This window comes from Ailuropoda melanoleuca, chromosome 11 (genome assembly GCF_002007445.2).
Source record: "Ailuropoda melanoleuca isolate Jingjing chromosome 11, ASM200744v2, whole genome shotgun sequence".
In the NCBI taxonomy this organism is placed as follows: domain Eukaryota; kingdom Metazoa; phylum Chordata; class Mammalia; order Carnivora; family Ursidae; genus Ailuropoda; species Ailuropoda melanoleuca.
The window spans coordinates 103,062,625-103,089,180 of record NC_048228.1 but is presented as its reverse complement, the minus strand read 5'-3'; the positions used below and the strand labels follow the sequence as shown (position 1 = coordinate 103,089,180).

The 26,556-nt window shown below is 45.8% G+C and overlaps 1 protein-coding gene across 1 annotated transcript in view; it reads right to left on the bottom strand.

The window, feature by feature from the left end:
* Nucleotides 1–20,626: 20,626 nt before the first annotated feature.
* Nucleotides 20,627–26,556, bottom strand: part of HS3ST1 (heparan sulfate-glucosamine 3-sulfotransferase 1) — a 32,273-nt gene continuing 26,343 nt past the window's right edge. The window contains 3 exon segments of the mRNA XM_034672120.1: nucleotides 20,627–23,568; nucleotides 23,570–23,620; nucleotides 23,622–23,796. Coding sequence (XP_034528011.1) covers nucleotides 22,753–23,568; nucleotides 23,570–23,620; nucleotides 23,622–23,699 — 945 coding nt within the window. The 5' untranslated portion in view covers nucleotides 23,700–23,796 and the 3' untranslated portion in view covers nucleotides 20,627–22,752.

Here is a 26,556-nt window from a genome sequence, read left to right as displayed (position 1 = left end):
GACACACTCACATTACAAGTCAACGTAAGACTTGTGGAGGAGGTCCCAATTCAGTCTATAGCAGGGAAGGAGTAGGAGGAAGTAGGGAGAACCTGCTGAAGTCTATGGGGTCTGATATCCGTGAGAGATGAGAAGAGAAGAAGAAGAGAGGATGGATATTTGCAACACAGTTTCAGGGAAGGTTTGGCTGGGCTAATAGGTATTCTTGGGCCAGTCACCCATCGAAGGAGTTTTGCATCTCATTGGAAAGGAAGTGGAATGCCCTGCCATTCTTGGTCATTGGGCTGAAAGTAGTCCAGGGGAAGCGTGGTTTTATCAGACATGGTAGTGGATTCAGTTAGGGGCAGCAGCTGGGACGATGAGCAAATTGTGCATCCTACAGTGAGAGTACCTTTCCCTGGCTGCTCTGTGCATAGAGAAGAAGGAGAAACCAACAACAGTGCATAGTTCAAAAGACCCTTGGCAGGATTAAATGAGTTAATGTAAAGTGCATGGCTCAGTGCCTGGCACACGGTGAGCACTTAATATATGTTAGCTCTTATTAAAATGTACTTATCACCCACTGTGGTCTTTGGGTGACGCTTAAAGAGCTCTAATTACATATTCATCACAGTTTGGGCCTGTTGATCATCAACATCACTTTACACTTCAATTAAATATACCATTGATTTTATTGCTTTGTAAAAATCTTCCAAGGAAAATCAGCACGGATGCTAGAAAAGGTTATTGCTCTATAAAAGGGAAAAGAACTCAATTTTCCTGACTTGAGGCTGGTGACCATATTATGCAATTGCACTTGTATTGGTTATTTATGTGCTTCTAGTTCAGTTGAGGCACCTTAGCATTACAAAGTCTGAGAATGAAATGGAAAATTCTAAGCCATCTGGTCCAAACACCATGCTTAGATTTCCCAAAGAAATGGCCCCTCAGCCTTTCTTCACAAGCAGCAATGATGAAAAACAAAGTGCTTCACGAGGTTGGAGCTTCCTTTCTTGGACTGTGTTCAGTCTATCCTCTGTCTGGCTCTGGATCGACTCCCCCTCCTCCTCTACCCAGTGCTTCTCTCCAGGAGGCTGTTCTCTATGGAATGTATTCCTGCTTCTAGCTGGATTTAGCCAATAGATTGAGGCAACATCCAGCAGGATATTGGGGCGGGGGGGAGAGAAGTCAGGCTACTTACTTCCTTGGGTCCTGCCCTAAGGGTCTTATAGGACAAGCAGGTCCCTGATGGAAGTCACTGCTCATCTCAAGAGAGTGGGTGCTTGTAACTAACTTATCCTGCCCTTATTGGTTCAAATTATCACACTGTGTTTTTTTGTGTTTCCCCCAGAGGCCACCCATATCCGTGCAGTTAATTTCATGGATAAGCCCATCTCAAGTTATCCTAACTCACGTGTGCTGTCTTTTCCAGGTACCCTGGCTGCCATACACTGTTCCTCACTAATAGAAAGTTCCTTTTTATGCAGGGGGTGGACCTTTTGTCTCATCCCTTGCTGTCAGATGGAAAGGGACTCACCTGTCTTTCCAAACGGTAGCTCTCCAAGTCCACAAGGACTAGATCAACGGAGACCTAAAAATCTGGACACTGTCACCTTCGTGCTGAAGCCCTTGTGACAAATATTTTGAGAGGCATTTTGTGAAAAAAAAAAAATTTTGAACTAAGTGTTTTCCCTAAATACACTGCTGGGCTCAACATTCAAAAAAATGGCTTCCATTCAAAAAAATCATCCAGGTCTTTTAATGACCTACTTATGTTTTCAGTTCTTGCCACTGTTTGAGAAAACACACTCCCTGTGTGTGTCCCTTTGTGAGGCTACGCGCACTCCCTGAGTGTGTCGTAGGAAGCAGGATAGCCTTTAATTTGTCCTCAACTGACTGTCCTCAAGCTTCCTCTGCAGATGAATTATACATCTTTAATGTTATTAAATTTTCCATTTTAAACGACCAGTAAGGAAGCCAGGGAGGGGGGCGTGGGGAAAAGGAGAAAGCAGAGAAAAGGAAAGACAGAAATCTGCAAACCCCCTCTCCCCACGTATCACCTAGTTATCACTTTTCTGAGTGATTTACAGTCTTCTTTGTGTACAGAAAAGTTATTTTTTTTTTACTTATTGCAATTATATACTCATTTTACATGCATCTTCCAATTAACATTATAAGCATTTCCCTGTATTTTTAGGGAGCTTTCTGAAAAATCCTCCATGCAGATGACATGCTACACCGTGGGGTGTCTCTGCCACAAGCTACACAACCATATCCTGTCATTTGATAGGTAGGTTGTTCTTACTTGATTTGTTTGTAAGCTCGGACTATTAGAAGCAAAGCTGCCGTGAATGTCTTTGGAAGATGTTCCATTGTTGCCCTTTGCTGTTCTTTCTTCGCTTTTCTATTCTTTTCTTTTCTTTTTCAGAATTAACCTTGACTACCAAAACATTTAAACAATCATCCATCTCTAGCACCATGGAATGTGTAAGAATTTCTGCATAATCCGCATCTTGGCCTGAGAGATGCTGTCATCAATGCAAATGCTGCTAATGTTCCAATTCGAGCCTTTTTGGCCTTGTTCATGGTCTTGGCTAATGCTGAATAAGTTATACAAACCATTACTGACCCCAAGATTTAGAATGTTAACGGTTTGGAGAGGGTCTTCTCCAGACCAGGATTTGTGCCAAACTCTGGGCCAGATGGGCTGATGATTATAAACTTTTCAAACGAGATCTCTCATTTTATATATTTTATGATAAATAACATTATTATTTGATATACAAAAATATAGCAAAAATATGTCTTAATAGTTCGGTTGCTTTCAGTATCACTATTACAATATCGCTTTAATGCTGCCTTTGTTCACAAGTATTTGTTTTGGGTATTATTTCCTTAAAAGGGATTCACTGAGGGGCACCTGGGTGGTCCAGTCAGTTGAGAGTCTGACTCTTGGTTTCGGCTCAGGTTGTAATGTCAGAGTCAGGGGATCAAGCCCTGCGATGGGCTCTATGGTCAGTGTGGACTCGCCTTGGAGTTTCTCTCCCTCACCCTCTGCCCCTCCCCTCTCTGCATGCATGCACCCTCTCTCTCTCTCAATAAAATGAATAAATAAATCTTTAAAAAAGAGGGAGAGAGATTCATTGCAGCAGAATTAGGCAGCAAAAGACTCTACTCATTGTTAAGGATCTTAACACATATCGTTCAGTTGCTTTCTGGAACATTTGTACCATTTGAATTTGGTTGTATGAGCACGTCTTAATCTATCAAGAGATCTGCATTAGTGTTAAACATTCCATACATATAAATATATATATGTACATACATAAATGAATCGTATATAATTTAAATATTTAATATTCACATTTATAATTTACAATTACGTGCACATAAATTATGCATTTACACATATAATTTGCATACATAAAATATACCTTTATAATAATGTAAATTACATATATAAATATGTGTATATACAAATTGCATACATGTGTATAATTTTAATATTTAATAACTAGATAGGTGGAATAGTCATTCACTTTTATCACAATTAACTTAAAAATATTCCCAGAGTGTCTGAGCAATTATATATATTTTTGCATAGTAAGTATTTTACCTTTGGGGAGCATACATTTCACCCCCCTGCTCTTAGAACTACAGACCTTGATGAAAAGTGTCCCTACTCTTCTTCATACAGTTGGCCACATCACCCTTCAGTTTCCCACTTTTCAACTTGAAGAGAATGGATTGATAACGTGGGAGCCACAGAAGGGTAATATCCAGCTTGCAGCTGGGTGGTGGTTATTGTCTCTAATGTTGCCATTCCACACTCTCTGGTGTGGTTTGTGGTTTTGGCTGATGCTGAACCAGTTACATACATGGTTTACTGACCCAAAAGTTCACGATATCAAGTTTTAAAGTGTAGCCCACTGGGCCAGATATGATGTTGACAAGTCTGAGGCTTGCAAAACATTCAAGCAAAATCTGAATGGAGTCAAAACCTATGAGCCACAGTTCCAGATGTCATGGGGAAGCTATTGGACCCGCGTCCTTTGTTCATCTGGGCCTTATGATGGAGAACAGGAGATGATGCTTGAGAGGGGAGACATTGAACCCTCTGTGCTTCTATGCCCGGTTCTCCCAGTTCTACCAACTGCAAGAACTAGCCACGGAGAAATGGCACTGGGACAGAACACATTCTATTTCCTTGCCAGTCTTTGCTCTGTGCCCAGATAAAAGATCAGGAGGAGTGCAGAGCACAGCTGAGCTAAAGAGATGGGCCTGAGTATGGGGTTTAGAAGACAGCAGACAAATCAAGTCCACGGCCTCTTCCAGGTGCTTTCTGTGGACCATCGTATAGCACCTTTTCCCGCCTCAGGACTTGCACTTCGAGTCTCTGGCTCCTTCTCAGCACTCAGACCTCAGCCCACATCTTACTCTGCCCCAGATGTATCAGTGGCACTGAGAATCCTCTCTAAAGGTGCTTCTCCTGCACTGCGATCACATCACCATAGCAGTGGTCACCCCTAAAATTGTGTGCGCATGTATACTCATTTTGTATTCTGTGCTCCCAGCTAGAATTCAAGCTCCAAGAGATCTGGAATGCCGCTTTCCTATTCATCATTGTGAACCGATACTTCCCATGTACTAGTAATTGTATAAATAGCTGTCAAATAAATAAATTAATGAACCGATGGATGAACTGAAAGAGAAAACCCTGCAGAAACAGGGCGCAGGACTGAAACACTCTGCAAGGGGAGGAAATCATGAGCCATCCAGACAGTGGCCTATAGAGTGGGGGGTGGGGTAAGTCTGGTCTATATGGAGAGATATCTCATCACTGACATGGGTTAGCGCTACCAGTGTAAGCTAGTGATAAAAAGCAGACCTACTTTTACTTGCTTTCACTATTTAATTTAAATAAATTTAAATTCAATTAATTAACATAGAGTGTACTATTAGTTTCAGTGGTAGAATTTAGTGATTCATCAGTTGCATATAACACCCAGCACTCATTGCATCACATGCTCTCCTTAATGCCCATCACCCAGTTACCTCGTCTCCTCACCCACGTCCCCTCCAGCAACCCTCAGTTTGTTTCCTAGAGTTCAGCATTTCTTATGGTTTGTCTCCCTCTCTGATGACATCATATTTTATTTTTTCCCTCCCTTTCTCTATGCTCCTCCGTTTCATTTCTTGAATTCTTATTATGAGTGAAATCATATAATTGTCTTTCTCTGATTGACTTATTTCGCTTAGCCTAATACCCTCCTAGTTCCATCCACATTGTTGCAAATGGCAAGATTTTATTTTTTGATGTCTGCATGATATTCCATTGTATATATACACCACATCTTCTTTAACCATTCATCTGTTGATGGACGTCTGGGCTCTTTCACTATTGTTTTTAAGCTCTGTGCAGACAATGTGCCCAACAGTGACAGCACCCAGGGCAGATGGCTCCTTCTGCCCTGCCCTCAGTACCACCAGATTCAGAAGCAAGTCCTCTTCCAGGTGTGGAGAAAGAAATATTAGATGTAGGCAGGTGGAGGAACACCAGTATTTAGCTACTGTCTATTAGCCATTCAGATATCCTTTCAGCAAACATTTGTTGATCACCTGTTATGAAGCCAGTGCCGTGTGAGGTAAAAGAGAGACAAGGCAACACAGGCGAGTGCTGGGCTTGCCTGGCTAGGGACCCTGGCCAGAGTGGCTGTGACACAGAATGGCATGTAAGGCTGCCCCACAGGCCCACACTTAAAAACTGCTTTGGAGATGTCGTGAAGGTGCTGTCTTTCTACCTATGAAGTTAAATTCAAAAGGTGCATTTCAGCTGGGCTCTGAAAGTCACATAGGCCACTGTAGCAAGAAGAGGAAAACGTTTTGAGCAAAAAAGGCATAGAGGTGTGAAAACATATGGTCTGTTTGGGATTCCCGGCTAGTGTGCCTGGCATTCTCGTGGCTTGAAACGTGGCTAAGTACATGGAGGAGTAGAGAAAGGGGACAAGAGGGTAAAGTCAGGCCGAGCTTGCAAAACACCTTGAATGCTACATTCAAAAAGAAAAACAAAACAAAAATGAATATGAATATATGAATATGTCAGGGTCTTCGTCAGGAAAGGTCTATTGTCTCTAGTTTAGTGATAATAAAATACATAATGAGCTATGATTACGCATATATTAAATATTAATATTAATATATTAAATGCATATATGAAAATGATGCATGTGCCGGCGCAGGGAGCAGAGCAGAGAGAAATGGAGGACAGATTCGGTGTCATGTGACGAGGAGAATCTGCTGTAGGAGGAGATGGTCCTGGGCTCAAACCCCAGCTTCAATTTCCTCTCCTCCAAGGAGTCATTGTCAAGGTTCGCAGAGACAGAATACACCAAAGACGTCAGCTCTGTGTCCAAGCAAGGTCACATTTCCATTTAGTCCAAAGCGATAGTGCCCTAGCTTGATTGCAGGCTCTTGGTTCCTCTCATCAATGCCTTCCAACTCTCTCTCCGACCCCAACAGGAGACTATCACGAGCTCACAGTGAACAGCCAGCCGTCCCTGCCTCGTGGGTTGTCCGTCTGCTTAAGCTCAGGTTGTATCATGCAACCTAGGGTTTCTACAATAGCAGCACCCCTGAATCTCAAAGGCTTTGTATGCAAAAATTTGCTTCTAGCTCACAGGAAATCCACAGAGCATCCAGGGCCTTCAGCACAGTTTTCTCCATGCCACTTGTCCCGGCTGTCTATATGGCTAGGGAGAATGGGGGCTGGAAGGTGCACATGGAGCTACTATTTCGCTGGACCCCAGAGAAGCCCTGGTCCACCCACAATCCCACAAAATCTCTCACGAAACCAGCTCCTTGGGCTGCTGCCCTCCATGTCCCCTTTCCTGCATGCAAGTCTCTGAAAACAGACTTTCGAGCACGAGCTTCCTTTCCCCAGTGATACGGTGCAGTTTGCACACGTCCTACCTGCATTTCCTCTTGCCAGTCCTTGCCAGGTCCCGCTGCAGACCCGGACAGCGCTGACTTAGCCTCTCCCACCGCGAAATAACTGACGGAGGTCCCTGGTGGAATGAAAAACGTCTCACACTCCCAAACCATTGCTGAAGCCTCCACTTAAATCTTTTGGATGGTGGGGGTGACATTTCAAGAATGAGATTTGTCAATAGAAGGCTCTCAGAACAGAGGGAGCGACTGCGAAGGAGTCCTCAAGTTTCTTCATCCGAGAGCATCACAAAATGGTCACAGCTTTTCAGAGATCATTTTGCTGGCTCCTATCCAGATGATTAAAAACAAAAATTAAAGTACTAATTTTGGCTAGAGCAGTCTGTTACTTAAAATCTTGGCACAGGACAAAAAGGAAAAGAAGAAAGAAAGGAAAAGGGAAAGAGAGAAAGAAGGAAGAAAGGGAGGGAAAGAAAAACAGACAGGAGGGAGAACAGACAAAACTCCCCTCCTTGTCTCACCTAGGATTGGTTACAACATTGTGTTACTTGCCAGGACCTTCAAGATATCTAGTTCTATGACCTTTTTCAGAGAAGGAAATCTGAGCCTTGGAGAGGTGGAGGCATTTGTCTCAAATCACAGAGCTGGTGAATAAATGACCTGAAACTTGGCCCGTGTTGCCGGCGAAACACCAGCTCCGACGAGGATCTCTCCCAGATTTGCGCCGGAGAGTCTGACGCCACTCTGGACAAAGGTACATGGTCTCCGGGCTGACAAAACAGTGCTTGTCAGAGCGCCTGGCCGAAGGCCAGAGATGGAGGGCTCTGGAGAGGGTTCAGGAGGACCGCGGGGAAAGGGAGGGAGCCTCCCAGCTGGGAGGAGTCTTGGCCCTCTGCTGGAAGAATCCTTCACAGGGGGCTACTGAGAAATCCCTCCAGGATGGGAAACAACTCCAAGGGCATAATTGCTGGCCAAGGATGAAACACTGATGTGAACAAAAAGTCAATTAGATGCCCTACTTTGTTACTTTCTTTTTTCTTCCTCCTTCCCTCCTGTCCTCTTCCCTCCCCACCTCTTCCCTCCTCCCTCCCCCGTCTTTCCATCTTTCTTCTTCTTCTTCTCCTCTTTCATAAACTCCGAAGTGATTTATCTCTTCGGGTATCTAAACCCTAGCTGTTCAGAAATCCCAGCATTTATCACTTTTCCATGAGTATGTGGTGGTGTCCACAGACCAGAGACTTTGTGTGTGACTGAGGTCTTGGCCAATCCTTCACTATTCCTTGTCCTCAATAATTGGTACATTTGTGCTGTTCTTTTTCTTTTTCTTTTTCTTGTCTTTCTTTTTTTTTAGTGGGGGAGGGGAGGAGCAGAGGGAGAGGGAGAGAGAACCTTCAGCAGGCTCGACCCTCAGTGCAGAGCCTGATTTGATTTGGGGCTGGATCTCATGACCCTGAGATCATGACCTGGGCTGAAATCAAGAGTTGGATGCTTAACCGAAGGAGCTACCCGGGCGACCTAAGTGTACGTCGTTCTTAACAGATGAGATAGCTAAAGCATGGAACTAGTGGTCAAATAGACCTGGATTAGAATTCCGACTCTGTCCCTGTCTGGCTGTGCATCCTTGGGGAAGTTATCTGCTGTCTCTGAGTGTCACTTTCCACAACTGACCACAGCGACAAAGCACAGCCCACAGGGAATCAAGAGGCTGAAACATGAGATGCTTCCCATCACCCAAGCTCTCTGTCTCTTGCTGATCTTTGAAGTTTGCCTTCTTGTTCTCTCTCTGCCTGTTTCTATGTGCCAGATGAAAAAGATGATTAATTTATTCATTCATTAAGTAATGACAGCATAAACCAGGCACTGTGGTAGGTCCTGAGGATTCAGGAATGAACAGAAAACACACAATTTTGAACCCAGAGATTTGAACCCAGCAGCTGAACTCGGGCTGTGATTCCACCAACATGGGGCCTTGCCCCAACTCTATCAAGCAGGGAGACACTCTCAAGTATCCCTCCTCAGATCCAAATCAGAGAATGACATTGAATCACTCTGTGTATTTCAGAATAACTGGTGGTTGTTAAAAAAAAAAAATCAAATTCTCAAAACCCAGCCCCATCCCTGTGACTCAGAATCTGTTGGAAGTGGTGTCTTCTTAAACGTTTTTATTTTATTTTATTTATTTATTTATTTGAGAGAGAGAGAGAGAGAGTGAGAGAGAGCACAAGTGGGGAGGAGACAGAGAAGCAGGCTCCCCACGAGCAGGGAGCCGATGCAGGGCTCGAGACCAGGACTCTGGGACCATGACCTGAGTCGAAGGCAGACACTTAACCAACTGAGTCACCCAGGCAGCTCCTTAGTTAAACTTTTGAAAAAGCTCCCTGGTGCCTTGTCTGTCTAAGCCATCATTAGAACTCTGATGGAGGAGCTGACATGGTATTTAAGACAACCTTCAGGAATCTACTGGAGAATGGGGACTGTGGCCCATAGTGCGATGGAGGCAAACCAGGACCATCCATCAAATCTTGGGTCAAATATCCCCTGTCCTGTGCTACCTTCCTTAGTCTAGGTGACCACCATGCCCCCTCTATCCCCCACTCCAGCAGGGTTTGCAGGTTGAACTGTGGTCTTCTCCACCTCTTTCTCTTCCCCACTTGTAAGACTGTCTGAGCCATTTGCCCCTTTTGCATATATCAGAAGCCTCCTGCGATGTGTTGAAAGAATGTCCAGAAGGGCATACAGTAGGATTTCAGAGTGCAGACAGAAAGACCCAAACTGAAAAGGGAAGACAGGACAGGATGGTCTGGGAAGGAAAGTGAGTGAACATTAGCCTGACATTACCAGCTCCCATCTCTCAAACTGCCCCAGGGCTGAGAATCAGAAAGAAGCCCCAGACTGGAAGAACCCTTTAAAACCATGAATTCTATCCTCATCACCTCCATTTGCAAAACAGCTGCTCTCCCTTCCAGAGGCCGTTGGGTGTGGCTACCCAGGGTCCTTTAAGGGAGTCCATTGATCCTCCTTTTGTCTTGTGTCTAAACCTTAGACCATTCAGAGATCTGGAGTCTGCATTTTGGGGCACATCAGAGCTCTATCCAAAGCCCTGCGGAAGACTGAATAATGGCCCCCGAAAATGTCCACACCCTATTCTGTGTGGAATCTGTGAATATGGCACCTTACATAGCACAGGGACTTGGCTGATGGGATCAAGGTAAGATTTTTGAGGTAGGGAGATTACCCTGGGTTATCTGGGTGAGCCAATGTAACCACAAGGGCCCTTATAAGAGGGAAGCAGCGGTCCGAAGAAGAGCGGTGATGGGGGCCCACTGGCCAATATGAGAATAGCCTCCAGAAGCTAGAAAGGACAATGGAAAAGATTGTCCCTTAGAATTTCCAGAAGGGACAACTCCTTCCCCACACTTTGATGTTAGCTCCCTGAGACTGACTTTGGACTTCCATGTTCCAGAAAAGTAAGACAATAAATGTGCACTGTCTTACGCCGTTAGTCAGGTGTACAGTCCTCGGTTAGTGTCGATAGGAAGTTAGTACTATCTGGGTTAACAGAAGCCCACTTACAGGAGAAAAACCCATTCCTATACAAGGCAGACACTCTGGGAACTTATTGTTATAAAAAATGACCCGAAGATGGCCTGTGTGCTCTGGCACCTAGATTGTTGTCCTCTTCGTGGCAGGCTGAGACCCATTAGCTCAAAAGCACACTGACCCCTAACTCATACACATCCAGTTATTTTTAACATAACCCAAACAAGCAGATTTCCAGCCATGTGGATACTGCCTGCTTTGTGTACCTCGGAAACCCTCACCCAGCAACTGTTAGTCCTTGATAAGAGACAGCCTTGTAGTTACAAGTCCCCAGGCCACTGCTGCCCTTCAGAGTTCTCCGACTCAGACACTCCTGGCCATGCTGCTGAGTGACATCCCCTAGACTCCTAAGCCCCATTCAGATCCCCGTCTCCCCCCATGTTCCCCTGCCCTCCTCCCCCTCTGGATGGTGATCCCCTTGCTTCTGCTGTGTGACTCCCGCCCCACGCTACCCTGTCCAAGTGTCACTCAGTAAACAATCTTTTTCCTTAACCAGCCCCAAATCCCTTGAACCTTTTATACCTAGAATCCCCTCTTAGGAGAAATGCCCCCATGCCCAGGACTTCTTTTCAATCGCTGAACTATTATAGCCATCACACTATAAACTCCATGGTGTCAAATTCTCTCTCTATAAGACATGCATATTTGCATGAGTAACTCTCTATAAAGTTAAATATAAAGCAGTCCTGTTTCTAGCGCTATAGCTTTTTCCCACTCAATATCTGGGAAGTTGGTATATGAGACATAATGATACCTATTCAATCACGTTGCCCATATGACTGATGGATCAAAACAAAACAAAACAAGAAAACCTGGTGTTTTTAATGTGCCTCCCACCATTAATTTGTCCTTTCAGTCACTTCATTTTCGTTTTTTTCTTCATTTTTTCCCAGTTACTTTTAATAGAGGTTAAGCATATTAATCTGTCTTTGCTTACTAGACCTCATCATTTTAGCATTTATTTCAAGCAGTTTGGTCAGCTAAGCTCAACCCATGATGGTGAACTTTTGTCAAACAGAACTGACAAGGCCATGGGTTAATTGTCACTGTGGAAAGATTTGACTGGTGATTCACATACCTTGCAGCTGTGATGCTGACCATTTCCCAGGTAGATGGGAATAGCTCCATCTACACAGGCAATATTGTCCTCCTCAGGGTGCGAGAACTTGAAAACTGTGCACAGAAATTTAAATGATGACTGTGAATGATTTGTTTGGTTTGAAGCTAAGCCACAAGTTAGGCACATAAAACGTGGGTGTAATTAGGTCTGCTTTGCATTATCATGTTGATTTTCCATCTCCAAACTGTCAAATAATGCAGCAATTGGAAGCTGGAATTGGCGTGCCATGACGAGGCATAGAGTTAGCACTTTTATGGAAGTCCTTCTGCGTATACTGCCAATGAATCAAGAATGGGGTTGGGTTTGTTTGCAGTTAAATACAGTCTGAGATTGGATTTTTATTCTCCTTTTTTGATATATATAAGTAATATTTTATTTATATATTACATATATATATATAAGTGTGCAATTTGGAATCATCAAAAACATTTAAAAAGGTGTATCTGTCACTCCCGTCTGTTTCCAAAACTTTGTCATAACCTGAGCGGGAGCTTTGCACTTATTAAGCAATGGCTTTTCATTGCTTCCTCTCTCCCCAGCTCCTGAAAGCCTCTGCTTTACTTTTTGTTTCTAAGAATATGCCATTCTAGATCTACCATATAATTAGAACCATACAATATTTTTCCTTTTCTGTCTGGTTTATGTCAATTAGCATAATGTTTTCCAGGTTTGTCCATGTCCTAGCATGGTTCAGAACTTTCTGGGTTGTGTTTTGTTTTGTTTTTTAAGAGATTTATTTATTTATTTATTTGAGAGAGAAAGAGAGCACATGCACACACATGGAGGGAGGGGCAGAGAGAGAGGGAGAAAGAGAATCCCAAGCAGACTCCTTGCTAAGTGTGGAGCCTTACTCGGGGCTTGGCTCCTTCCCATGACCCTAAGATCATGAACTGAGCCAAAATCAAGCGTCGGACACTTAACCAACTGAGCCACCCGGATGCCCCTTCCTGCCTTTACGTGGCTGGATACCGTTTCAGTGTACGGTCAGACCACAGTTCTCATCCAGCCATCTCCTGGTGAACACTTGAGTTGGTTCTGCCTTTTGGGGATTGCAAGATTGGAGTCCAACAAATAGGTGGGCATGGCTATAATATCCCTTGACCATTAGAACCCTTTAGGTTTCTTTTCCAAAGTTGCCACACCCGTCCCCCACCCTGCCCCAAGGGGAAAAAAACTAATCAGGTAGGACATTGTATATCAGGAAAGTGGAGAAACTGAATTTTAAAGGAGTGATTTTGGTAAAAATGGGAGAAATGGGAGCTCATTGCAAAATAGTCATTTTGTGTCTTTGAGAACCAGTTAAAAGACTTCTCTACCAAAACAGGTAGATTTCCAAACTATTTAGTGGAAGAAATTTTATTTTTATATTACCTTTAATCTTCATATGTCATGTATAGAGAAGAAAGAAGCAAAGAGACAGTTCAAACTTTTCTACCTCATTATTTGAATATTTCAAGAAAATGAACAGACCTTTACTATCCGGGTAATTGTCTCAAACATTGTGTCTGTTTGTCCGTGGTTTGGGTGTATATGATTTTTTATTTTTAGAGGCACAGAAAAACGCATAGACTTTGGCTGTGTCGGTTTTGATGTTCACGATGGAAGGTGATAACCGATGGATGATTCTACCACCAGCAGTGAGTTTCTATTCACCGATCCTTTGGACAGGCCCACAAAGGGTGAATTAAAAGAACAATGAATGCACATGTATCAGATGCCTACACTGTCCCTGGATATGCTCGCGGCCTTTAAGATGCATAGCAATTCCTTAAATAAAATCTTATTCCCACTTAATATATGAGCAAACTGACCCTCTTATATGGTTAATCAAATTTGTCCAGAGTTCCCCACATTTTAAGTGACTATGGCAAGCTTGAGAAGCCCAGCATTCTTACTGGGAAGCAGATAAACAGATAAACAGAGGGAAAAAATGTAAATCACAGCTGAATTGGATACTTGAAGTGCAAATCAGAACTAGGTACAGTCTTAATTGTGTGGAAAATGCAAATTGCTACTAAAGATAGAACTTCCAAATTAAGGAAAGTGGAAATGGAGTCTGCCATGCATTCTTTTTTAAATGCTGTGTACAGCTTTTAACATGCAGTGTTAAATATCTCAGCAACATTCTCTCACGTTTGACAAATTACCTAAGAGGTCTTGTAGGTCTGCCAAGGTTTGCACCCACGTAAGACATGCTGACCCCAGTCCACGGTTTGTTCTGAGCATATCCTTTTTTCTCAGATGGTTTGGCTGGGCTCTGTCAAAATACAGTGAAAGCAACACACTATTGATGCCTGCATCCTACTTATGGAACAAATGATTTATGATTTTAATCGCCATCACATATGATCCAAAGATTGGACTGAAAATAGTCAAATGCCTTAGGTCAAAATAGTTGAAATTACATAGCAGGCCCAAGGACTTACGATAATGACACCTTACATTAGTATAATGGACTCTGAGGTTCATGAAAGCTTATACCTACATTAATCTCCCTTTTAAGTATGACCAAAGATCCATTAGGTAGGTGTTCTGCCCATTTTATTGTCAAGGAACAACCAAGTATGGTAACTAGTCTCCAAAGAGGGCCCCCTGAGAACCACACCCCCTGTTATTCAGCTCCTTTTGTAGTCCTTTCCCACACTGAATCTGGGCTGACCCTATTGAAACAATAGGATGTGGCAATCGTTTGATATGGAAGCCTTGCAACTTTGGCTATGGTCTTTTGGAGCACTCACTCTTGGGACAGCCAACTGCCATGTAAGAAGTCCCACCAATGACCCTCAGTCTACCGTGCTGCAAGGACGCCCAAGCTGGCCACCTGGAGAGAAAGACACAGTGGGGCCTAGGGAGCCCCCGGTGCTGCAGTCATCCCAACTGACACCTCAACGGTGCAATGAAAGAAGCCCCTTGGACATACAAGCCAGGCCAGCCTTCAGACAACGTCGGTCCTAGCCACTGCCTGACTACAGGGGAGCACCTGAGCGAGATCTGCCCACCTGTTCCCAGAGCACCCCCAGAACTAGGACAGAGAATACATTGTTGCATCAAACGACTACATTTTTGGGGTGGTTTGTTACACAGCAGTGGGTGACTGGAGAGCCAGGTCCCTTTGGTTTTTGTTGCTTTTCCCACTGCACCAAACACGTGACAAAATGAGGGCTGTAGCTTCCTAGACCGCTATCGACTAGACATCTTCTTTATGCAAATGACCGTGTGGGGCACTATCTTCCACCTGGGGTGCGAACTGTTGGGTGGGGAGTTAGACAAGCGATGGGACAGGCACCAGGAAGTTGATCTGAGTGCTCGTCTGGTTTTTGCTATTAACCCTGTGAGTGTGACCAGTGACTATTTCTCCACACCCTCACATTCTTCATCCATAAACCAAGAAGATTGGCTTAAATGACTTCTAAGATCCCTTTGAACTGCATCAACAGGTATCAACTGTCTTTTTTTTTCCCTCCAGTTTTTGGGTGAGTTATCAAAAAGATGCAACTTGATTTTAATATACATGCACAGATACACACACATTTATGAGTTGGAAAAATTTGGAGCCATACAAACCAAGACGTGGACAATGATTACCCCTGAATAGTCTCACTTGAAGGATCTGGTTGTCATACAATTGACATGTATTCCTTGGGTAATAACCCTGGGTTGGGTTTGTTTTCAAGAGAGATCATTAAAAAAATGAGCTTAAGCCAAGATGAATGGCCAGAAGGTAGCCTTGTCTTTGCATTAGCTATCTACACGTAACAAATGGCCTCAAGCTTGGCAGTGTAAACCAACATACATGTAGCTCCTCGCTTTCCATGGGGCAGAAGATGGAACAAGTCCTAGCTAGCTTTGCTTCCACCTCACCAGGCAGCCCGTAATGTTTCAGCCAGCTGCTCTGTCATCTGGAGCTTGGGGCCCTCCTCCAAGCTTCCAGGCTGTTGGAATATGGAGTTCTTCACAAAGGTGGGGCTGCAGGCTTTGTTTTCTTGCTGGATGTTGGCTGGTACGGGCGATGAGGGGCATGGAGGTGAAGCACTCTCAGCACTCTGGCCCCTACAGTCCCTGGCTACACTGACCACCCCCCCACACACCTCTCGCAACATGGTAGGTGACTTCTTCAAAGCCAGTAGGAGACTGTCTCTCCCGTCCATTGTCCGTCTCATGTATCATATATGGGCACACCCTGTTGTCTTTGCCATATAAAGTAACCTAATTAAGAGAGTAGATAACCCATCTTACTTGCAAGTCCTGTGAACTTTCAAGGGGTAAGGACTAGACAAGGTGTGTTCAGCAAGGGCGGGGAGCATAGGAGAGCCATTTGTAAATTCTGCCTGCTATAGTGTTTGGCTGGTATTTGTCTTAAATTCCTGATTTCTATTTTTGCCTTCTTTGTGCTCTAGCCCTTTCCATGGACAGATATGTTGGAGAAGAAGGTCTCTTTAGCATTGAAAGGGAAAGTAGCCTGGAGATAAAATAGGCTAGCTGGGAAGACAGACTACCCAGGGAACAAATCTGGCTTTACTATTTACTAGCCATGCGGCATTTAATATCTGTGTCTTGGACTCCCCATCCATAAAAGGTTAATAGTAAAACCTGTCTCATAGACTGATGTGAAGATTAAATGAGACAATACCTACCTAGCTTTTAGTAAACACTCAGCTATTATCCCATTACCCTCTAGAGGGGGTGACACCTATCACGAGAGCTGAGTTACTTTGCAATATTTAAAGAGTATTTATAGAATTAGGATCTCTTTTATTTTTACATTGTCCACCAGCCATGTAATGGAATCTCGACAAAGAAGGCATCATTTATCCTGTTTTACAGATAAATACCAGAAATTCAGAGAAGTTAAGGAAACCACCCAACATCACATAGCTATGGAAAAGGCTGAGCCAACCCCCTAAGTTCAGGTCTTTAGAACCCAAGGCCGGTGTTCTTTCTTTCCAGCGTGCCAACATGACAACGTGGTATGAGACTTGTTCTTCATGATACCCTGTAGTAGAACTCGTATCCGTGGGAGAAAGCTAGGGAATAGAAGTTTAGGTACAGAAAGTGTGAATTTAATAGCCAGTTTGGAGATGTAGTGGGTTGCCTTGGAGAATACTAGGTTCTCCATTAGTGCAATAGTCAGGACACGTTGTCTAGTATGGCGTAGTGGAAAGAGTCTGGGAACCTCCGTAAGTCATTTACTTGGTAAATATTTGTACCTCCTCTGTCAAGCATTGCCCTATTTGCTGGGGATATGATGGTCAGCAAAAAATATGGAGCTTGGATTCATTCTTTGCTCAGAGATTTGTTAGGATTAAATGAGGCAGTATATTGTGAAACACTGGAGAAGGTGTTTCCAGGAGGCCAGCCAGACTCCAAAGCAGGGATATATGAGAGAAGGGGTTTTCACAGCAGCTTGGCTTCTGGACTGGAGTTACAGTTCAGTCTACAAACAAGTATTTCCTATCTGCCATGTGCCAGGCCCTGTGTTAGGTGCCAGGGTTTTGCAATCAAGAGGAAGGGGCATCTATACACAAGCTATATTTGACGAACAGTAGAGCTACAAAGCCCTGTAGCATAAGTAAGATGGGGCAGGGCCTTCGTATTTGTGAGAACAAGGAGGTTTTCGGGAAGGTGGGGTTTATGCTTGGTATTGAGGCATTGACATTACTTTGATAGCCTGATAAGCCAACAAAAGAGATCCATTACTTGATAATGATTGCATCTACTATTATATTCAGCATTTTTGTGTATCAGCCAATAAGATAGGCTCATTCCCTCTCGTCTCTTGTTTAACTGGAAGAATTATCATACGTCTGTGGGTTGGTCATATCATCCACATGAAGTACAGAGAGACTAAACTATTTCTGCAAGTTGACTATTATCAACTAGATGGAAGCCTTAGAAGCAAAGCCTAGGGTGAGGATCCCTGTATTCTTGGGCAATCACCTGCTGAGAATGGGATTACAGAAGAAGTGGGTAAGGCCATGAAGGACACAGGACAAAGTAGGGAAAGACGCTAAGCAAATTGTGGTTTCAGGAGAAGTCTGGAGTTGGCCTGGCACCTCAAGGAGCTCTGGAGCATGACTTGTACCACAGAGGTCATTCTGCTCCGGGACCAGCAGGCTGGGCAGTTATCCCTCAACCCTACGGCCTTTCCACCTCCATCCACCATTATTCACAGGCAACCCCCAAGAAAGCTGGGAAGCTGAGGGAGCTCAACTCCCCAGGCATCTCCAGGTAAGACAACTCCTTCAACTCAGGGAAATCCTCAGAAAGCAGTGCAGGGTGAGCCCTCAGCAGCCAACTCTTTCGGTAGCTGGAGGTGGGAGACTTCCTAGTAATGGGATCTGGGTGGGGTGCTAACAGTGGTGGCTATAGTTGCATAGCTGGAAGCGGATAGGGAGGCCAAGGCAGTGGGTGTCTGCAGACCTGTTCGAAACCAGTTTGGGTCTGTTTCCTAAAATCCTAAATGCTTTTAACCACTAAGCCGTATCCTCACAGAGTTTACAGTTTTTTACCTGCTTTATCTCATTGAATTCCCCCAAAACAGAATTAAGTAAATATCAGCCCACTTATATTGAGAAGAATGTTGACGTTCTGAGAATTTGAACCCAAGGCCACATGCCCAATAACAGGCAAAGTGGGTATACACACCCAGGACTCCTGGTTCTAAATGCTTTTTCTCTCAGGTGACCCAACAGGGGAATTTGGAGGAAAGGAGGAAAGGTATTGATAGGAGCATGAATTGAAGAACCAAGGCCATGCCCTACATCTGCATATTTCAGCCACGCAGCTCAGAGTTCTGTGGAGCGTTTGTAGCTGTGGTCCTCGCCCCTTGCTTGCCACGTGGAGAGCTCCGCTGCATTGCCCCCGGCTAGCGCGAGCACAGACTTCCTACATGAAAGTCTGCCAGGAACGAGGCTGCTTTATCATGGGCCTGTTGCGTCAAGTCCCCGACCACTCGTTCGCTTGAAGACCGTCTGGTATGCCTATCTGCACATCCTCACATCCAGGGTGCCCATCATCTCTCTTACACGCTCTGCTCTGTTTAATAGATGTTTATGCTTTACTTCTCCCTCCCCTCACCCAAGATTGCAGGGACCGCAAAGTAGCGGAGCAAGGACGTCAGAGACTAAGTTCCCGTTGTAACAGATCACTGGCTCTAGCATCCGGGGCAAGCCCTTTATGGTCTGAGTTTGAGTTTCCTCCTCGGTAAAATCAGCATCATGGCATTTCCTACTTCTCAGAATTGTCACGTGGATTCGAAGCAACATGTTTAAAACACTAAGCACACAGTGGGTCTGCAATAAAGGATAGTTATTTTTCTGTGACAGATACCCGGGTGCTCGCTAAGAAAGCTTCCACCACTTGGCAACCAGATGTCAAGGCCACAAGTGTCTGTCGCATAGCGAGTTCTCGGTGTGTTTAAAGTCTCTTGCCAGCATCCCCTTCTTCCTTTCCCCTCCCCATCACCACTGTCTTGATTCCTCAAGCTTCCCTTGTCCAGAATGTCCTGGTTACATCCTTTGTCTTCCACTCCCCAGCATCATGGGAATTCCTCCGAGAAGCTTTTCCATGGAAAGAACAGGGTCCTGTGGCCCGGGAGTTAAGTGATCATGCCCTTTGGGGAGATCCTTCTTCTCTTCCTACTCCTGAGCAGTGGCATTTTGAGAGACGCCTCTGCTTTCTCTCACCTTCTCTTTGTGACCCTCAGTGCCATGTTCCCCATCTCGGGGGCAACTATCCCCCTGGATGGAATGATAGTCTCTCTTTCTTCTCAAACAAGGAGGGCAGGTCCATTTCTTCCGTCTCAGTTTCCTTCTCTCCACAGCGGAGTCCTCCCAGGGACGCTCCCAGATGACACGAGAAAGTACAGAGCACGCCGCTATGGCCAGCCCAAGCACAGTTAAGCGTCATTCCTTTGCCTTCCTGGCCCCTCCATGCTTTTTATTTAAACCCAGAAGAGTCAGTGACTATTAGTTCCCTATTGTGTTTTCTTTTACACTCCTGAGGGCTTAACACCATGCTAAGCACATAGTAGGTCTCAAAGGAAAAAAACAATTATAGTGACCACCTCTCTGTGGTGATCTTGGTGGTGATCTCGGATTCCACCTCTTCAACTAGCGGTCACCCTGCGTGTTGGACTCTTCTGCCCTATGTCTTCCTTCAGCTGAGTAATAGTGACTGAAAGAGCAAGCCACCCTGTGCTCAGAGGCACATCGTCATTTGTGCTCAACTAGCACATTGTTGGGCTGTGAGCCAGTAACTAGATAGTGTCAGTGGGATTTCAGCACTACCTGATTCCTGGAGGAAGGGAGGGGGCAGGGGCTGTCCCGACTCAGAAGCATCAAGTGCCCGGAATATTCCAAACCCATAGCTGAGACTCTGCTCTCAGCTGGTCCCAGCTGGGTCTCTGGAATGTCCCACCTGGAGGCTCCCAGGCCGTCCCTGCCCCTAGGCTGAGTGGGACAGGAACTTCACTCTCTCTAGTTGGCATCTGTGTTAATAGAATTGATATGGCGTTTGGAGAGGGATCAGGTGCCATCTGGCTCCCGAGTCACTGCATTTGTGCCCCTCGGAAGGCAGGCCCAGGTCCACACTGCAGGGCCTTCTCTGAATCTGGGAGTGCTTGGATGAGACCAAGATACCTGGGCTACTGGAGTACAAGTACTCCTTGTAGCTTCTGAAGGACTGGCTGCGCTTTTGCCATAAATGGAGTAACAGAAAACCACTAGAACCCCTGACCCGTTTGCCCAGGTAGACCTCCATGAACACATCCTCAGTCAAGACCCCACACCACAAATCAGCAATTATTGAATTTATACCGACTTATCATTTTACACTGGGCCACTCCTACCAGGGTCCCAGGAACTGTGCTATCCCCAGCCACTAGGTCATGTCCCCAGTGCTCGGTCCTTCCTTCCTCCATTCCCACCCACCACCTCTGACCCCAACACTGCATGCTTCAACGACTGCATCCCCATTAAGCCACAGGCATCCCTGGGTATTTTGCAAAGAAATATTCTTTGGAAAGTCAGGAGTCTCCCATTGGAGTCTCTGCTCCAAATTCCTGGGCAATCCTGGAAACTCACTTTAACCTCTCTGGGCCTCTCCTCTCTTCAGCTCTTAATGAGTGTGATGAAGCAAGATCCACGGTGTGTGCAGAGAGCAGTCTCCAGATTGCAAAGTGCCATGTCAACGGGAAGCCTGCTATAACTATTTTGGCCACACCCTCTGGGGAGTTGGTTGTGTAATTCAACCTTAATGTGTTTGGAGGTGGGAGGCGTTCTTCCTGCTGTCTTTGCATGGTCAGGGGTGGGGCCTGGGCCATGCCAAGGTCAAGCCAGGCTAGAGCTGCCGCCTCTGACCAAGGTGACTCACTTCCCTGATAGCACCTCGGAGAAAATCACAGGCCCTGACTTGCCCCTCTCCTTCGGCTCAGGCACACCTCTAGGTGGAAGACATTTGGGAGGGAATCTGTCAGGTTAAGTCAGGAAGAACTGTCTCTGAGCCTGGGCCTTTCCTTTTGAGTTCAGAAAAAGTAGGGTAGGATCAAACCATAACACCACAATCTCTGCTTTGGCTCTGAGTGGGCTCCGAGCCTTGGCAAGAAGTCAGTGTGAGCTTGGCAAGTTCCTTATCTTCCCGGTGCCTATTTCTTCCTCCTTGAACTCGCCATAATAATTTGTACTTCCTGGGGTTGTTTGGGGGCATTTTCAATGAGTTCTTATATATAATGTCCATTTCACTCCTCTGCCTTAAATATAAACTCTGTCAGGAAACAGGTTTATTTTGCTTCTTTGTATTTTGTTTGTTTTACAAAATGATTATGTTTTGTTTTCATGATAAGAAAACACATCCAGTGTATTTAATGCTGTAAAAGGCTGAGTGAGAAAGAATGCCTGAGAAAACCAAGACTCAGGGGGCCTGCATGGCTACCTCCAACAAGGAGTGGAAGTGAAACTGAAATCAGGCCTCTCTCCCCTAGGTGCAGGCCTCGGCTGCCTGAGGCTCTCCCTCCACGTTGTGCTTTTCTCTTTGCAGTTCTGACCCCTGGGAGTTTAAATTTCCTTGCCATTTCAGGACTACACATTCAGAGTTGATTTTAAAACACACACATATTTATGTCTCAGTGCATACGGAATATGTGTCTATAAATGCATATCGATCTTGCAGGAAATAGATAAAGAGACTAAGCAAAAGTCTGTCTACACCATGAGTCGGCTTTCCACAAAAATCTACACCATGGGAACACACACAGTTTGCAACTTCTCTTTTCTAAGTGGGTTTCCAGAGACCCGTTGCCACCTCGGGCAAAGTACACAGCCCCGAGACCATTCTGAAGGCCAGTGGTTTCACCCCCTTTATTGTAGGTTTTGCCCGTTGCTGAGATCAGAAATGTGTGCAAGCACTCTTCGAGGCAAAGATGTGTGACAAGGGAGCTTCTCGCTGGTATAAACTACTTCTCCAGTCTGAGTATTGCTTTGTCCACTCTGAGTTTACTGGGGGTTTTAACATCCACGCTCAGGGACCCGCTGAAGTCAGGAATGGATGGACCTTCTACCTCCAGAATAAGAGGGGATCTCAGTGAAGACAAATCTCACAATGCAAGTAAAAAATAAATCTGATGACCACAGAGAGACCTTAAAAATTAAAATGAACAATGAAGAAAGGAGAGGGCAAGAGAGAAGCATAATAGCCATGAAAAACATTTCTTTTTAAGGTAACAGTGGAATATAGATTTTGCAATGAGTATAACACAGACAGCTATTTTGAGTCGGGGGCAAGTTGATTATATGCAAAAACGACAGGGTCTGCGGGACTTTTTTTTTTCTTTTTTCTTTTTTGCAGTGAAATATTTTAGTTCCTTCATATAGAGACATATTACACAATGTTAACAACCATGAAAAACAATACAAAATGCCCTCAATTTACCAAGTAGAAAAATATAACTAGTATATATGGCAATTGTGAATCTAATACTGTACAGAAGTAATTTATGGATTTTACAAATAAATTATAGCTTAAATGCCCTTTTAAAATTCTCTTTTTTTTCCTCCCCCAGATGTACACCAGAACTTACAATAGGAAAGGTTCCGAGCCTAGCTTATTGCAAATCAGTGCCAGTCAAATGTCCTGCCCACGAGCTCAAAGAATTTCTTATTTGGCTCGTGAAAATATTCGTGCAGTTTATTGAGGAGTCTGGGGTCGACTTGGGGGTGCGCCCGGCCTTTGGACTCGTGCAAGCAGCGGTCCCGGCCGCCGTCCCGCAGGCAGTAAAAGCCCTTGGTTTTGTTAAAGTAGAAGTTCGAGGCGTTGATCTGCGGCGACAGCTTCAGGAACCGTTCGACCTTCTGGATCTCGGGGAAAGGGTCCCTGATGAGGCGGTCGCCGTCGACGATGTGGATGCGGCGCAGCGGGAAGAAGCGCAGCCAGTTCTGCAAGTGCACGTGGTAGAGGCTGCGGTTGAGCGCCTTGTAGCCCACGTTGAGCCGGCCGTCGCGCACCAGGAACTCCTCGATGGACGGGTAGGGCTTGCGCTTCTGCACGTGGTTGTAGAACACTTGGGTGTAGTCGGACAGCACGCGCTCGGACGGGTCCCGCAGGATGAGCAGCAGCCGGATGCCCGGGTTCATGCTGTGGACGCGCTCAGGCACTTTGGGCGACGTGAAGTACGCGGGGGTCTTCTCCACCGTGAGCTGGTGCGGCGACGAGAAGGGCATCTGGCCCAGGTACCAGCCCAGGCCTTGGCTGTAGTGCTCCTCCCAGTCGAAGAAGTGGACCTCGTTCTCGGCAGCCGCCACGTCGGGGTGCAGGCTGAGCATCTCCAGCAGCGCGCGCGTGCCGCCCTTGCGCACTCCGATGATGATGGTCTGCGGCAGCTGCTGGGCCGAGCCGTTGGGGGCCGCGCCTTCCCGGCCCTGGCCCTGGAGGGGTGGCCGCTCTGCGCGCGAGCTCCGGCTGGCCCGGCTCGGCCCCGCGCGGCGGGGCGGGAAGGCACTAGCTGGAGCTCGGCCACCAGCAGCACCGCGCCCAGGAGCAGCGCGGCCGTGCTGGACACCATGGTGGCTTTACTGGGCCTGGCGCCGTTGGGTCATGAAGTGCTGCCGCGGGGACTGCTTCCTGATCAGTGGCACATGGGTGTCGAGGGCCGCCAGTTACTAGGAAACAGAGGGGGAAGATGTTAACCCCAAATACATACAGGGCTGCCTGGAGCCGACAATGCTGTAGTCTTGGGAACGGCAGTCACCTCCCTGGGGCTCTCTGCGTTTCTTTACCCTACGGTGCAGGGGGTGGCAAACACTTTCTGTACAGGGCCAGACAGGAAATGTTTTAGGCTTTGCGGGACACAGTCTCTATGGCAACTCCAAGTATGCTGTTTTGCTCAGGTGGCCTCAGACAGCACACAGAGGAATGGGTGTGGTTGTGTTCCAATAAAACTTTACTTATGGATACTGAAATCTGAATTTCATATAATTTTCATGCATCATTAAATACGATTTTCTTTCGATTTTTTCAACAATTCATACGTTCAGCTCTCTGCATGCACAAAAACATGCACAGATTTGGCCCTGCGGTCAGACTGTGCCAACCTCTGCTGTAAATGAAAGGGTGGGAAAGGTCTTTTGGACCTCAGTAAACATCACTGAAATACCTACTACTCGCCAGCACCAGGCAGAGGGGCTGCTGACATAGAAGCAGATGGTGTTCCTGTCCCCCAGCACCCACCAGGGGCTCCTGAACCTGTATGAAAGACTGAATTGATCAGCCCCCATTCTTTACTCTTCCTGCATCCAATCCTGATCTAATAGGGCAGGTGAACCTGTATGAAAGACTGAATTGATTCCCCCCCGGTCTTTACTCCTCCCTACATCCAATTCTTGCTACGGCCTTACTGTGGAGTGAGTGTGCTCCCCAGCTATTTGATTTGGGGTTGCCAATGACCTGTGAGTGGAAATGACAAGGTGCCAGTCCCCAGCCTCAGCCTCAAGAAGCTTTCTGTGTTTGCACTTGCCCACTTGCTCTGCTCCCATGACCGTGAGCAGAAGGTGCTGGGCCAGCCGCTGGGCTCCAGAGGAAGGTGAGAGACATGTACAGCAGAGCACCACGCAAGTCCACTGTGAGCAACACGGCCATCCCGGCTTGTGAGTGAGAACGCACCATTGTGGCTGCGAGCTAGTGGGGTCCGGGTGGTTGGTATTATAGAATAAATGTGGCTAAGGTTAAATGATCTCACGTGGCTGCAGGCATCCATGCTATATACACCCTGACTATGGTTTAGGCAGGCTAATACGAGGACACATGTTCACTCATCTCGCCCGGAACAACTTGGGATGGCTTCATGGTAGAGAAGGTGTTTGAAGTGAGCCTAGAGGACAAACAGGGGAGGTGGCTAGAAAGCAAAACCCCTCCCCGTGTGCAAGGCCGTACGACTATGAAGTGGTTTCGCAGTCTGCTCAGTCGATGGGCACTGTGACCCTACAGGGCACATAGCAAGCGGGACAGGTACAGGCAGGAGTCTTGCCCAAGGACACGAGAATGTAGTCCACTTCAAAATTCGGAGCCCAAAACCAGAACTCTGAATGCAGGGCTCTTTCCACAAACTGCCTCCTTTATACCTTCTCTTTACCTATCTGAAATTTACAACATTTAGGCATTGAAGTCCCACAAGGGCAGGGGGTTCCCAAGGACAGAGGAGTCATGTCCATGTTTCAGGGAACTGATAAACAAAAGTCATCAAGAGCTGTTCGACCGTCTACCAGAAAGAGGGCATTGGAAGTTCTTGTAAGTCATCTGTCCTAACACAGGGAAGGGTGAGTGACAGGCCTGCCTTGGGGACTGTGGGCCTGAAAGAGCCAGTGAAAATGCTCTCCATCAAGAGGGCCCATCGTCGTCTTTATGCCAGGTTTAAAATTCACTTTATTAGTTTAAAACTTGTCCAGAATGTATAAACGAAGAATTTTTATGGTCTTCCATTTCTTAGGATCAAACCAATTGCACTACCTCTGTCGGATATCAACTGTATTAGCTGCTTTGAAAAATGTATATTAAAATGCTGTAATGTAAAAAAGCAATGAAAAACTGGACATTTTGAGAGAATCACAGAATTGGAGAAGGGACTTGTAAGATCAGCGGACATAACTATGTAGGGAAAAAAAAAAGAAGGATGGGATGACAGATCAAGATGTGGTCCAAAGTTTTCTACTGATGGAGCTCAATTTAATGGAAGTTTTCCTTACTCAGTCAAATGTCTTAATATGTTTCAGTCAAATTTCATTTCCTTCTCGGTGTGGGTCTGACCTGCATGGGTTGACCAAATGGATGCCATTGCGCCTGCCTTTTACATGCTTGGGGGGTGTGTGTTCACCTGTGCATACGTTTGCTTGGGAATGTCTGTGCACGTGCGCATGCTCTTGTATGAGGTGGGTGAACTGCAGGACAGAGCAACCAGTCCATACTAGATCGCTTGACTCTTTTTTTTAAGAGGTGGGAGAAAGAGACCAAGGTGAGGGGGGGCAGAGGGAAAGGGAGAGAGAGAATGTTAAGCAGGCTCCCCACAAGGTGTGGACATGGGGCTCGATTTCATGATGCTGAGATCATGACCTGAGCTGAATTAAGAGTCAGATGCTTAACCGACTGAGTCCCCCAGGCTCCCCTATATCACTCTATTCTCAATGAGGAGTGTTGCTGACCCCATCTCTGAGCTCTGTATTCAGACTCAGAAAGCAACCAGAGATCCCACTCCTTCAACACCTAAGGTACAGAATCAGAGGCCAGCTCTGAAATCCACCTGCTCTAACTATTCACGCTTTTGCTACTCTATTAGGAGGCATCCTGATTAGTACAGTGCACGTCTGAGTTTCTTTTTTTTTTTTCCCCTAAAGGGGAATTACCAAAAGACAGCCGAGAAGAACTTTTAA